Source organism: Corapipo altera, unplaced genomic scaffold, assembly GCF_003945725.1.
Source record: "Corapipo altera isolate COAL_440 unplaced genomic scaffold, ASM394572v1 75, whole genome shotgun sequence".
Taxonomy (NCBI): domain Eukaryota; kingdom Metazoa; phylum Chordata; class Aves; order Passeriformes; family Pipridae; genus Corapipo; species Corapipo altera.
Window position 1 is genome coordinate 7,820,716 of NW_020884887.1, and position 13,859 is coordinate 7,834,574.

The 13,859-nt window shown below is 52.6% G+C and overlaps 1 protein-coding gene across 1 annotated transcript; it reads right to left on the minus strand.

Moving 5' to 3' along the window:
- Nucleotides 1-306: 306 nt before the first annotated feature.
- HRH2 (histamine receptor H2) lies at nt 307-13,413 on the minus strand. Its single transcript, XM_027643512.1, has 4 exons — nt 13,318-13,413; nt 6,082-7,595; nt 2,838-3,002; nt 307-1,064 (listed from the first exon to the last, which is right to left on the minus strand). Exons 2-3 carry the CDS (start codon nt 7,164-7,166, stop codon nt 2,984-2,986), a joined length of 1,104 nt encoding a protein of 367 aa, XP_027499313.1. The 5' UTR covers nt 7,167-7,595; nt 13,318-13,413; the 3' UTR covers nt 307-1,064; nt 2,838-2,983.
- Nucleotides 13,414-13,859: the final 446 nt, after the last annotated feature.

Below are 13,859 nucleotides of genomic sequence, written 5' to 3' on the forward strand. Positions count from 1 at the left end.
CTATGTGTGTTCCCATCCTACCTGGTCCTTGCTGCCTGCTGCCCACTTTCTCCCATCAGAGACCAGGGAGGGATCATCTGGCTGATCCCACGAGCCAAGATACTCTCTGGGGGGTGACAGCCTTACTCAGGGCAGCTGCAACTTGTATCCTAGGGACTTGCGCTGTGTGTGTCCAGGCTCTGTCCCAGCAGAGGGATGGGACAGCAGGTACTGGGGGACAGAAAGACTCTTCTCAGGACAAAGCATGCCCCAAAAAATCAAGCATCTCATTTTCCTTCTGTCTTAAACAGATTTTTATATCATTGGTGATTTCTGCACAGGCTCAGAGCAGAAACATCCTCTTCTGGTAGTCTTAGTGTTGAGCTGCTGGGGAGGGCAAAGGCTGGGGCAAACCCCAGCTGCTTAGCATCTCCCCATGGCCCAGCAAGCTCCAGGGGCCCTCTCCACCTTGCAGTGGGGCTGGGACAGCGGGTGTGAATCAGGGACAGCACCAGGGATGCCAAAACCTCCCAGTGTAGGAGGCAGTTTTGCTCCAGCACTGGGACTGGGATGTCCTGAGCACAGACATCCAGCACTTGTGGCTGCCAACATCTGCTGTGCTGAGCCCTCCTGCCACATCACCCTCCATCTACCAGGACCCCTGCCCCCTCTGAGGGGTGGATACATCCCTTGGACAGGGTAGCTGGGAAGGTAATGCCTGTGTTGCCCTTCTCCATCCTACACTGGTCTGTCTGGCATCAAGACCTCAACTGTAGCCCCTTTTCCTCCCCGCCCTGTGCCCTCCAGCCTGATCCATTGCCGTGGGCCTGGGGAGGGCATCCCTATCCCAGCCCTGCCAGGGGCACATGCTGGCTCCCAACCCAGCTCCTCAGGCACCTCTGCCTGCTGCTGTGGGGCTTGATGCTGGAAGTGTCACTGTCCTGACAGAGCAGGGGAGAGGCTCTTCTGCAGCTTCTCCAAGGGCTCTTCAAATACACCACCCTCCTGGGAAGAGACCTGGGTGGGCAGAGGCCTCTCCAGCAGTTTTGGGGATGGAGTAAAAGCCACGTGCCAGAGTCAGGATCCTGCAGGGGAAGAGAGTGATCAGTGGCTTTGCAGGATGCAGATGGTTCTATTTCCTCCCCCCTTTCCTGCTCCCCAGTATAAGGGATGCTGCATTAAGCACCCACTGTGCCTGGGGCGGACCGTGATGTGATGCTGTGAGGATGCTCTTGGCAGAGCATGACTAAATGCTCAGTGCTGACATTTGGGCAGAGCCGAGCAGGCTTGCATCACCTCAAGACCCGTCATCCGACACCCCTCTGGGCAATATCGTTTTGCTTTGTGGCTTTCTCTGCCGGTTCTTCCTGTCCCCTGGGCCAGCCAGCAGCAGTGGGTTGTTGCCTCTTCACACAGCTTGATAAAAGTTGGTATCCTGGGGTTGGCAGTGCTCTGTTCCTGGGTGCTCCTTCTCCCATGGCCCCTCTCTTTGCTGCTGCACATGGGTCAGGGATTCTTTGCGTGGGTGTCTGGCACGAGATGACATTTCCTGTCCCCATTCCCATGTCACAGAGAGGAAATCTGTGGCTACACCAGGACCTCAGATCTCCTGAAAACCTCACCCTCAGACCTTTGTTTCATTCTGCTGATTAGATCAGCAGTCTCTCAGGGGGTGGCTGGTATTTTACATTATGGAAACTACATGTGTTTCAGAACATATGCATGTCATAGAGAGGGAAAGCATGAAGCAGAAGAGCAGGAATTGGTGTCCCCTCTGCCCCTGCTGCTGGGCAATGACAGCAGCAGAGATAACTGCCTTGTGTCTGCACTGCCAGGGGGTGAGTGCTGAGCCTGCCCTGGGGAGCTTCATTGTGTACTTTGTGGTTTCCAGGCTTGGAGGTTCACTCTGCTCCTTCCGGCATGGCAGCAGTGATGCCACCCCAGAGAGCAGCATCTGTAGCCTCCAAGCCTTTGGTTCTCCTTCTCCTGATGGGCAATGGCATTTCCAGGGTGATTCACAGGGAGAACCTCCAAGAAGTGCAGGTTGATGCTGTGCCCCAGGGCAGGAGGGCCCTGTGCTCCAGCTCCCTCCCAGCTGCACGTGTGGACAGAAAGCACTGGCTCTTGCCATTGCTGTGACCTTGGCTGAGGTTAGAAGTGCTCAGTGTGCAGCAGGGACAAAGTGTACCCAGCTTCCAGCATGTAGGTGACTGTATTTCCCCACAAGGCACAGTCAATACAGAAAGCCCAGGTTATCAGCATGCAGCTTTGGAGGGAGAGCATGTGGAGGTCAGGGTGACCTTGCCTGGCTCTTCCTGAGAAGCCCTGCACAAAGTGGCTCTCTGGTGCTGAGAGGAGGCACCGCCTTGCATGGCAGCTGTGGCCTCCAGCCCAGCACCACTGGGAGAGAGCAGCAATGCCCAGTGCAGCATCAGCTCCTCACCCCGGGAGCCCTGCCAGCATCTCCGCCAAAGCTGCTGGCAATTTATCTGGATGTAGGCTTGCATGAAAATGAAGTGTGCTGGAAATGTATGGTCTGAATGCAGCTGCCTCTGCAATGTGTGAGGGACAGGCAGGATGCAGCATCTTCCAGAGCACTGCAGGGTGGTTCTCTGAGCCCAAACCTCCGGGGCAGCCAGGGGATACCCAGCCCTGTGCACATCTCCTGGGCTTGGGGATGGGTTTGGAGAGCAAACAGTGCTGGATAAAGGAGTGAGGATGCATCTCTGATGATATCGCCCTCTGCACCACGTACCATCAGGATGGGATGGCTGGACCAGGGAAAATGCAGTGGATGCCACAGCAGGGAAAGCCGCCTCTCCCTTGCTCGCACCCTGCGACCCCAACCCTGTACTCACCCTACAGCCTTTGCCTCTGCTGTTGAGTTTTTTGCTGAGGAAAGCTGAGTGTTGTCTTTCGACCTCATACGCAGGATTTTGGAAGAGGGCAGCCAGGAGTTGAAGGCTAAGAGATGTGAGTCCTAGGGCAGCAGGCTGGCTGAGACTCATGGGAGAGCTCTGGTGCTGGAACGGGTTAGATTGCGCATGAAGACAGAAAAAACAGAAAAGGAACAGACCAGTCTGTCAGTGGTTTTGCTCTGTGAAGTACCAGGTAGTGCCTGCCTGGTGTCTGCCCCCTGAGGCCAGCAGCTGTGGCAGGGACACTGTGACTGGGACAGTGACTCTTTCCTATGAAAACTGGCTTCTCCTCTGCCCTTATACTGTGGCCACTGTCCTGCCCCAAGCTGCCCTGAGCACAGCTGATGTGTTTTCTGCCCAGTATATCTGATAGTGCTGAACGCTCCTTCTCTCAGGATTTCAGTCTCTCTGGACTGCAGGGCCTGGTCTCACAGCCTACAGCCATGAGCATGCTGAGGACCACATCTCTTCAGAGACCTGTCCCACTGCACTGAAGCAGCTCCCTGAGGTCCATCAGTGATTTTTTTTTTACTGGTTTTGTGTGAAATGAAATGCCTTCCCCTGGAGCCCGGTGGGGAGATGGAAGCAGCTGTGCTCCCTTGCATCTCTGTTTGGCCCTGCTCTCTCCACCCTAGCTGGTCCTCAGCCATGGAAATGCCTCCAGTCCTTTAAAGGCTCCTGTGGCTTTTGATTCCCTGCCCTGCTCTTGACACTCTGAGACTGGCTGCAATTCTTTAATATTCCCACTCTTGTTTTTTGGTCTTTTCTCTATGCTTCATAATTGAAAAGAACATTGTTATTAAGGGCAACAGTTCAAAATTCTACTGGTTGTGCTTTCCCTTGAATAACCCCATGGAGCTACTCTGAGCAGAGCTCTTCTGGCCTCTGGGCCTTCTTATTTGGGGGGTTATGAGTTTGTGGAATGATTCACATGGGTCTTTTTATGTTAACATGACCAGGGCAAATGACTGGGAAGACTACACAGAGGAGAAGAGGGGAGAGGAACCAGCTCGGTTTGTGCTTGGGATGAAATTGGATGCCAGGCTTTTGGTGAACAGGTAAATCTTGTGCCCATCTGTCTTGTGTGGTATTATTTGAACCAGGTCATCTGCCAACAGCAGATGGTTATATATGTGACTATGGAAAAAAGGGTTAGAAGGGGTCACATGTGATCATTGGTGAGTCATTGCTGTGCAGGTGAGAGGGCTAAGAAGAGAAGGAGAGAAAGTAAAAGCAATAACTGATCATTTGGTGCTTGAGCAACTCTTATCTGATTGCAAGCAGAAACCACAGCGGTGGTGCTGTGTAGGATGGGAGGCAGCTCTCTGGATTTAGAAAGGTCAAGAAACATCCTTGTGCTTAAGTCTTCCCTCTGGGAAACCAGGGGAAGAAACTTTTCTACCTGGAAAAGCTAGAAGGGGGAAAGCTAGCAAGTCAGTGACCTTGACCTCTGTCTGGGGAACAGAAACCCATTTTTCTTCCCCTTTTATCTCCCTCCATCACATTATCCTTCCATTGTGGTAGAGAGCATTTTGAGAAGTCACTGACATTTAACTTCTCTTCTCTCTCTTGGCTGAGTAGGGAAGTCCCAGCAGTCTTTTCCCCATTGCCAGCTCTCCTAGTTCAGCTGCAGAGCCCCAGTGGTGAGCTCCTGGTTTGCCCAGGGGCTGCACTTTTCTGTGAGTACACAGGACAGCTCTCTTTGTGTCTCTGTGTTTGCAGAAACATCTCCACCACGTCAGACACATGTTTTCCATATGTTTTTATATACAGCCTATAACTACATCTACCAAATGTTATACCTTTGGACTCTTCATTAATTCCTTGGAAACTGAAAAGGCAGCCCTAGGAGCTGCATTCTTGCATTTGTTCACATTCATCCATCCCTCTGTATCTCCTCTGCTGCCCCTGTCCCTTGGGTAAAGTCACGTTGGAACCCCAGGGAACGCACGATGCTGGCTGAGCCTTTTGGATGGCTCTGAACTTTGGTTCACCTCCCTACGTTCTCCTTTTGGTGGTTTGAGACCGTGTTTCTGCGGCAGGATCAAGGGCACGTGCTGCAGGAGGGAGCACGAGTGCGGCTTCTTTGCTGGCACACTGGGAACAGCGAATCAAAGGACTCCTTATCTATGGATGGAAAGTTTCTGGGCTGCTTATCAGGCACTGCTTAGAGGTTAGATTAGTCTCAGGAGCAGCAGTTTGACAGCAAGCATCTCTGTTCTTGTGCTTGGCTGAGTGAACACCTTGGAGTGAGGTGGTGTGGGGGTGGCACAGACCTGCAGGGATGTGGGTGCCCAGGGAGAGGACTAGTGCCACAGCCTGGCACAGAGCCTTGCACCAATCCTGCTTCCTTGCTGCACCCCCACCCATCAGTGGGGCTGACCCCCATGACGTGCTTGGGATGACACTGAGGGAATTTTTGGCTCTAACTTTACATGGGTATTATTAGGATATCTAAAAACATTTGCCAACCTAATTTTGGCTACTCTTGCTCCTTTTCCAGAGATGGGAATGGAACTCGCTGTTGGCTGAATTCACTGCTGATGCAAACTGATGGCCAAAATGCTGAGGGTGCGTGGCTTGGCTGGAAAGGGAAACAGCAGCTGAGCTGCTCTGCAGGGAGCTGGGGACCCAGATCTTGGCTCCTGCAGGGACTCTCTGCTTGGCTGCAGCTGCTGTGACTCTGTGCCCCAGGACTAATTCCTGTTTTCCCCTCTGTGATGGGCGGTCACCTTTCCTGGGCCCCTGCAGCTCTGCTGTGTGTCTGGACTTTGCTGGCTGTCTGCTACGGAACCTGGTTGTTTTCTGGGAGCAGACTCAGCTAGTGGCTGCACCCCATTCTGTACAGCAAATACTAATGGCAGAACTGTTCCCATTGCCCAGAAAAGGCAGGAAACATTTTGTGCTCCCTGTGAACAGTGGCAATTGTAAGGGAGGCCAACCATGTGGGAAGCTGGAATAGCTAGGCCTGTGTTACCAGAGTGGAGGGACACAAGCTGAATCCCTGCTGGCAGTGATGAATTTCCAACTGGCTGCAAAGAGGAGGAGTTGCCTGGGCAAGGATCTCCTGATGGGGCATCACCTTGTTTCTTAAAAGTTCATGGACAACGTGGGGTCCTCACTCCTGTCTTCCTCTCTGGGGACAGACTTACCATCAAAGCCCCATGTGTAGGAAGGCTCTTACCTCTTGCGGGCTCCATCGGTCAGCAGGATCCCCTTCTCATTCCTCATCTCCAGTTTCAGGGTTTTACCCTCCTGCCTGCCCTGGCCCTGCCCGCCTCTGGATTGGGCCTTCTGTAGGGGAGGCAGGCAGGAGCTCCTGGGACCCCCTGTCCTCCTGCAGTGCAGCAAGTGCTGATATGCCACTCGGAAATCCCTGTTGAGTGTCCCATAGAGGATGGGGTTCAGGGCTGAGTTGGCGTAGCCCAGCCAGAGGACAACGGACATGGGTGTGCCTTTCACCCTGCTGTCTCCCCACATCCCCCGGTACGTGAACACGGTGAAATAGGGGAACCAGCACACGATGAACGCTCCCAACACCACTGCTAGTGTCACAGTGGCTTTGTGCTCTTTCACCATGGGTGACATGGGGGTGTTGCACCACGTGTGGTTTATCCTCTTGGCTTGCTCCCTTGCTATCTTGAGTATCCGGTAGTAGGTGATGCACATGATGACCAAAGGGATGTAGAAGGTGAGCAAGGCATCCACTAATCCATACACAGGGTTCACCTCCAGCGTGCACTCCTTGTTGCAGATGGGGACCGTGTTTTGGACTGTTGTCCCATTGGTGTTCCAGCCCAGATGGATTGGTAGGAAGGAGACCATCAGTGAAACGGTCCAAATAACAACCAAACCCACAGCCACCCGGGGAGGAGTGACCAGCTGGCAATAGCGGAGTGGGGTGGTGACAGCGATGTAGCGGTCCAGGCTGATCAGGAAGAGGTTGAGGATGGAAGCTGTGCACAGCATGACATCGAGGCTGCTGTAGATGTTGCACAAAGTGCTGCCAAAGGGCCACTCTTTGGCAAGTTCATAGAAGGCAGAGAAGGGCAGCACCAGGAGACCCAGCAGCAGGTCAGTGATGGCCAAGGAGACGATGATGCAGTTTGTCAAGCTGCGGAGCCGGCGGTCAAGGGTGACGGCCAGGCAGACAATGATGTTACCACAGAGAGTGATCACGATGAGGATGACGAGGCAGGACCCAACCAGCAGCTGCAGGGGAAAACCCATCCTTTCTTGAGAGCTTGTATGGTTGTAACATGGATCCATGGTGTAGCTGCATGGATGGAGCAGTCCTGCTCTCACCAGCTCTGAAGCTACTTGGAGTAAGCCTCTATCAGGCAGGTCTAGAGACCTTCCCAAAGTGACCCTTGGTCTACAGGGACCTTGGAGAACATTGCAGAGTTACTTTGCATGCTCAGCCTTGTGTGCTGGGAATAACATGGCCTGGGGGACGACGTGGCCCTGCAACTCACTTGTACTCATCGGCCCCATCTGGGAGCTCAGTGCTGGAGCTGATAACCTGTGTCAGCTGCTGGTGGCTCTCAACTGTTTCTTTTCCTCTCCTGCCTTCTCCTTTCCTCTGAGCAACCATGGGTTCATGTGTTGTGGGCTCTCATGCTCTATGCATGTTTGGTTGGTGACAGTGGTCAGCAGTGCTCCAGCAGGGACAGAGCTTTGCCACCTCCCAAGGACAACCTGCAAAGAAAGTGTCTGGTGAGACACTAGCATAAGTTGCCCGGAGAAGTTGTGGATGCCCTATCCCTGGAAGTGTTCAAGACCAGGCTGGATGAGGCTCTGAGCGACCTGGTCTAGTGGAAGGTGACCCTGCCCACGGCGGGGGGTGGGGGGTGGAACGAGATGATCTGTAAGGTCCCTTCCAAACTAAACCATTCTGTGATTCTATGAAAGCACCAAGTAAGAGCTGAAGTGGGCAAAGGTCCTTTGAGCTTCCCCCCCAGGCCCCTCCAAACTCAGAGGGTCTGCACCTCCCTGGCTGCTCCAGCCCACTTAAACCCGAATTGGAAAGTCCTTTGGCAGCCAGACACACATGTACCTGCTAGCTGGGCCCACATAATGCAGGTATGTTGAGAGAAGAAAAGGAATTCTAGAACTACCAAGTTCCTACAGGCTTAAAATAAAAACGAGGACTGGGAGGATATGAGGAAAGGATTTTCCTGAGAAAGAAGTGCTTATGCAATCTAGCAAAATTAGTTCCAACTATGTAGTTTCTGAAGATTGGCTGTGGCTGTCAGTCTCATTAAACTTTGCCCTTGCATCTGTGCTTTGCAGCAGCCCATGCTTTGGGTTGGTCCCTGCCATCACCAACCACAGTAACTCCAGCAGCCTGGATAGGAAATCCTCACTCTGCTCTGGGCCCTGGGAGGGAAGAAGAACATCCCTTGTAGACTTACTTTTTATGGCTATTTTCTGTCTGGATATACATAACAAAAGGCTGCATTTTTCAAGGGCAGAAACAACACAGAAAACCCCTCTAACTTCCAAAAGAGCTCTGAGCTGCTGATTATGGTGGTTTCCAGGACCATACTGCTACTAGATTCAAAGGGTTCTCAGTTCAAGTGTGATTGGAAGCAACACTGATGTCGGGAAGGTATCCAAAGGGGAACTGAGGCACTGCAGGGACAAGAAAGAGGGCTGGGAGTAGGCTCAGGAGCTGGACTGACTGTGCTGGGACCCTCATGAAGCTGCCTGTGGCACAGTTTGGTCTCCCACCATGAGCTTCTCCTATGAGGTGATGGGTCTCCCCATTCTGCCTCATGTGCTGGTGGGGGAGAGCTGTGCTGGTCCACACGGGTGGTGCGTGACCCAGCTCCCCAGGCTCTCTGCACCCTGTAGAGGGCAGTGAAACCCACCCTGGTCGTGCCCAGGCTTGTGCAGGAAGGTAGAGCTGATTCTCCGCAGGGTGTAACAGCCTGCAGAAATGGAACAAACAGAAGAAACTCTCGAAAATGAAAAGGTCCAGCCTTGTCAGAGGGTAGAGGTGAGATTTTAAAGTTAAACTCACCCTGCAAGAACAAGATAATGCTGTGGAGTAGGTTGAAATACTCTTAAGATGATTTGTCTTTGATTCAAGGTTAAAGGCATGAGGGTCAAGGTAGGGAGAATACCAGGGAGACTGCATGAGTAAATAACCACTGACTGCCAGGAATCATGTGGGGGAGAGATAGGGACTGGACCACTGGGTTTGTAGGTGATACCCACAGCCCTGCTGCCTCTAAAGGCATGGAAAGTGAATGACAGACAACGAACCAGCCTGTGGGAAGCCTTTTGCTGAGCAGAGCAAATTCACTGCCAGGCAGGAGGTCCTCTGAATTTGGGTGCTGGGATTAAGGCTGCAGGGAGAGGGGTGTGATACTTTCCACCACGGTGGCAGTGTGTGGAGTGGTTCCTCACCTCCCGCCGCAGCGCAGGCTCTTGCCATGGAAAGCTCTTTGTTCATGCACAAAAGGAGTGTGGAACAAGCTGAGCGCTGTCTGCCCACTGACGGCAATGAGGAGAACAGGTTGTTCTCACAGAAGGGTATTTCCAAGTGAAAGGGATGTTTTTTTCACTGCTCCCAACATGTGGAAATGGCAGATTAAATTATAGGGGGAGTAGCACACTTAGAAAATGCTGTGGGTGGATTGCAGCCTCCTACGTGGCTGCTTTACCACACACCAACAACATGCTCCTGTCATCAGCTTTTGCAGCTTATGTGGTCTCTGCTGGGCCTTGGCTTGGGCTCTGCTGGTAAGCCCCAGCTCTGGGCACATCAGCACATTTGGAACCTGATGTGGTGTCAGGGGCAGCCCCCGGTGCATCCCTGCACAGCACACCTGGCAAGAAGGAGTTTTGCTTCTTATTGCTTTTTCAAACTAGCTCAGGACAAGGAATGGCCACTTGGAAGAAGACAGAGGTTTCCCCATCTCTGCAGAAGAACCCAGGCAGAGCTGGGATCTTGGCAGTTCAATGTGGGCTGCAGGGCTCGACTGCCCGCAAACCCTTGGAATGTTGTTCCTCCACAGGACAGGGCAGAATCTGCTCCCTGTCAGGTCAGATGTGTGATGTTGCCACCCTAACTGTAGCAGAGGTGCAGGAGACTTCCCTGTATCCCTCAGCTAAATTATCTCAGAGAAACATTCCCACAAGTGAACATTACCTCAGGATATGGCTTTGAAGGAAAAGCAGGCTGGAGGGCTGGTACAGGTGAGGGGCCGTCAGCCCACTGCCATCAGGACACAGTCCCTGGGATGATGCATCCAGTTTAGGGCTCTCTCCTGGAGCATCAGCCCTCTGGCACTCCAAATCCGCCCCTGGCTTTCTGCCCAGGTCGCTCGCAGCCACCTTTAATACCTGTGCCCTTCTGCTCTTGTGTTTTGGCAGAGAGAGTTGATTTCCTCCTTGATGAACGAGTGGAGCAGCTGTTTCCCATGGCAGTCTTTCCAGCAACAGCCTGAATAAATGATACCCTTCCAGCCCTGTCTCACCAGGCAGCTTTTACGTTTACCTGATTATCCTCATTATCACAGCCTGGACCTGTTCATAGTTCAAAATCACCCTCCTGACATTAAAAGGACCAGAGCAGGGCATTGCTTCTGGGTCATCCTTCTAGTGCCTTTTCCAGTGGTGCTGGTGCTCTGATGGACACTATCTCTGCTGTGAAGACTTGTCAAGTTGCATTTGTTTTGTTGCAGTCATCCCCGGGTTCCCTAAAAGCCAGATATTTTTCCTGTGGTGTTTTCAGCTGCTTAGAGTAGCAATTTTTGTTGTTAGGCCCTAAGCATATGAATTTGTGCCAGCCCAGTGCGTTTCTGTTAATCTTCAGATCCTCTGGTTATACTCCTGTAGTACATAGTGCCTTGTCAAGTGCAAAACTTTTCCCAAGTTTCTTACCAGTACATTTTCTTAGAGAAACCCTCATTTTCTGAGCCAAGACCACTAATGAAAATCGTTAAATAAAATTTACCTCTAGGCTGATCTTTAAGGAACTCTGTTAATAGCTTTCTTTGGTGCATTAATGATCCTTCCATTGTAAAGTCCTATCATCGTCCCATTATTCTTTTTACAATTCTCATAGTAATTTCTGCCTTCTCTTGCCTGAGCGGATATTTTCTGCTCTGTTGCAGTCCATGTTACATTTGATCCACTGTGTTTAAAATGGCATTTATCTCCTCTGGGGAGGGGGCTGTGATTCATTCACTGGAAATTCCTGTTGCATCTTACCCTTTTATTCCACACTCCCTCCCCCCATCTTTCAGCATCCTTTCCTTCAACATGGTTAATTCCAGCACTCTGTGCACTTTTGCAGTAAGATTAATGGGATGCAGCGCCTGCTCCAGCAGTGTAGGGATTGCACTGGCTGCTCTCCCTTCCTGCACTACTGCTTCTGGCATACCTGGTTTGCTTAAAATCTGTTAAAAGCCTGGGTACATCAGCACTGTGAGTGGATATATGGGCAGAGAGGAGCACTCAGTGCCTGGATGTGGCAGCCTGTCTTTGGGAAGTGTTTCCCACTACCGGAAAGGGCACCGACAGAGGTGGTTGTGGGCTCAGGAGAAGCTCCACATGAAACATTTTAGCTCCATCCTGGGGATGCTCTCAGGCAGACCTGAAATGTTATTCTGCCTCCTCTGTTAGCTTCTTTCCGAGAAAAGGGCTGGCAGAAGTCACTTAGCAGCAAAGCAAATTCCCTGGCCCTGCAGAACTTGCAGCAGAGCATCATGGCTTTTTTCTAAAATTATATTCATGTGCTTCCTGAAGTTAAACATCTGGGCATGCTGTGAGAGGTACTTCAGCCGGGGCTGTGAGATGGGCAGGAGTGTGGGGGTTTCTTCTGGTCTGGGAGAGGAAGTCTGAGGTTCCATGGTGGGGAGCAGGCAGGACTGGCAGTTGCAGGGACCCTGGGAATGGGCTTCTTGACCCCTGCCAAGAGCCTGCCCCACATGAGATAAGAGCAAATGTGCCAGAGCCAGGACTTGAAGGTGATGCGAGAGAGGACAAATGGGAGTGGTGCGGAAACTAGTCTGCCTTGCTGTCTGTGAAGGGTTTTGGTGAGGTTTTGGGGTTGTTTCCAGTTTATGAGCAGCCTTCCTGGAAGGGCTGTGCTCCTCCCATGCAGTGCTGCACTTCATAGCATCCCCCAGCACTCCTCTGACCCTGAGCTCAGTAAGCCCCATCGCTGGAATTTCTGCTCCCTTATTTCCACCTCTTCCTTGAAATGCCTCATCTCCCCTCTGCTTCTCAGGGCAGGGCTATCGAGTGTGCTGCTCACTCATCCAAGGTGCTTCATGCTCTCATTTGGGTGTGTTGACACAACTCACCCTGGATCTTACAGGTGCACAAAGGCAGTTTCAGTCTCATTTTTGCAAAGTCCCTTTGAAATCTCACTGCACCTCTGGGGTTGTGAGGGGATACTTGTGTCCTGTGTGGCTGCATCCCCAGACACTTTTGTCACTTCTCCTTGGTCTCCTCCAGAGTCTGGTGCTTTCTCTTCCCCAACCCAGCCTCATTCCTGATACAAAGCAGCAACTATTGTGTCTGACATGAGCAGAGGGGCTGGGGGAGGCAGGACAAAATTCCCATCACTGCCACCAGCCCTCCATCGTGCTCCCCCAGGAGGAAAAGGGCTCCATGGGTAAGAGGCATTAGGACTCCTGAAAGCAGGAAACAAAGAGATATGGGGAACCCAGCACAGCAGAGCAGTCACAGTTTTGAAAGTTTGTTCTGCAGAGACTGCCCAGAAAAGGTGAAGCTGAAAACACAGGTTCTGGGCTCATGAAGGCTCTCGGAGTTGCCCAGTTTCCCAGCAGAGGTCCCAAGGTTCAGCCTCCCGACGAAGCCTGTTCCAGGCAGGGCACAGTGAGCAGTGCATACCCCTGGGGATTACCCACCCTTCCTGTGCCAGAGCTACAGCCCAGCTCGGGGGTACTCTGCCTCACAGAGCCGACTGTGCTCTGGGATGGGGCAGCAGCAGATGCCCAGCAGCTGCCAGGGTGTGGAGGGCTGGATGGAGAGGCTGGAGTGCTTGGAGAAAGGGCTCAGGCAGCTCAATGCAGGAAGTCAGTTAAGAAACCTTGTGGGAAAGCTGCTTGGGCAGAGATGCTGCACACCACAGATATTCAGGCAGGGCAGGGCTCTGCCTCTGTGCCCTGGGCACACTCCACCACGTCCTTCCTCTGACCCTGATGTTCTCAGGTTCAGCTGTCCCCACCAGTAACAGCCAAAAAACGTCCCCAAACTGTCCTCTGCTCCAGCCACCACAGGGAGCCGATGGCACAAGGGTCTGATGACCCAGGTGGCCCATTGCAGGGTGCTTAGCACACCCCAAACTCAGTAGTGACCCACCAACCCCTCTGAGATCTTACTTAGAAAGTAATTTACCAGCGCAACAAGTAAGCAAAAAGTAAGGCAAAAGCTTTACCTGGGAAAGGTGCTGCTTTCCCACAGCCCTCGAGCGGGTGGGAGCCCTCAGTGGCTGCGCTGCCTCCAACTTTTCCCCAGTGTGCGTGGCTCAGTTGTGAAGGCAGAAGCGTGTGCTGTGAGAGGCAGCGGCTGCTCCGTCCCTCTCTTCTCCTCCTCCCTCCCTCTCTCCCTCCTCTCGTACCAATATCCAGGCAGCGGTGACTGCAACATGAGTCAGACCTCTAGTGGGTGGGATCAGAGCCGTGAACTCAGACACCGAGGTTATCATCCGGCAAATTTGAAATGCTGAAAGTGAGACGAACTCCCAGCACGTGGTGTGCCGGGCTCCACCGAGCCGTGCCTGGCACAGAGAGGAGGGTGAGATGCCTGCTGCCTCTTGCTGCTGCTTCCCTTGCGTGCTCCCATCACCTTCCTCACTAACATTGAGGTTTCAGGGCCCTTTTTGCTGGTGGCTTGCCATGTGTAAAGCCTTCCTCCCTCCTGGCTCTCTTCTACAGGCACACGTTTGCCTGCTGCTGGGAGCTCTGATGCCATCACTTG

Bases quoted from the DNA above. Each gene is read 5' to 3' on its own strand.
- HRH2 (XM_027643512.1), bottom strand. From the start codon at position 7,166: ATGGATCCATGTTACAACCATACAAGCTCTCAAGAAAGGATGGGTTTT.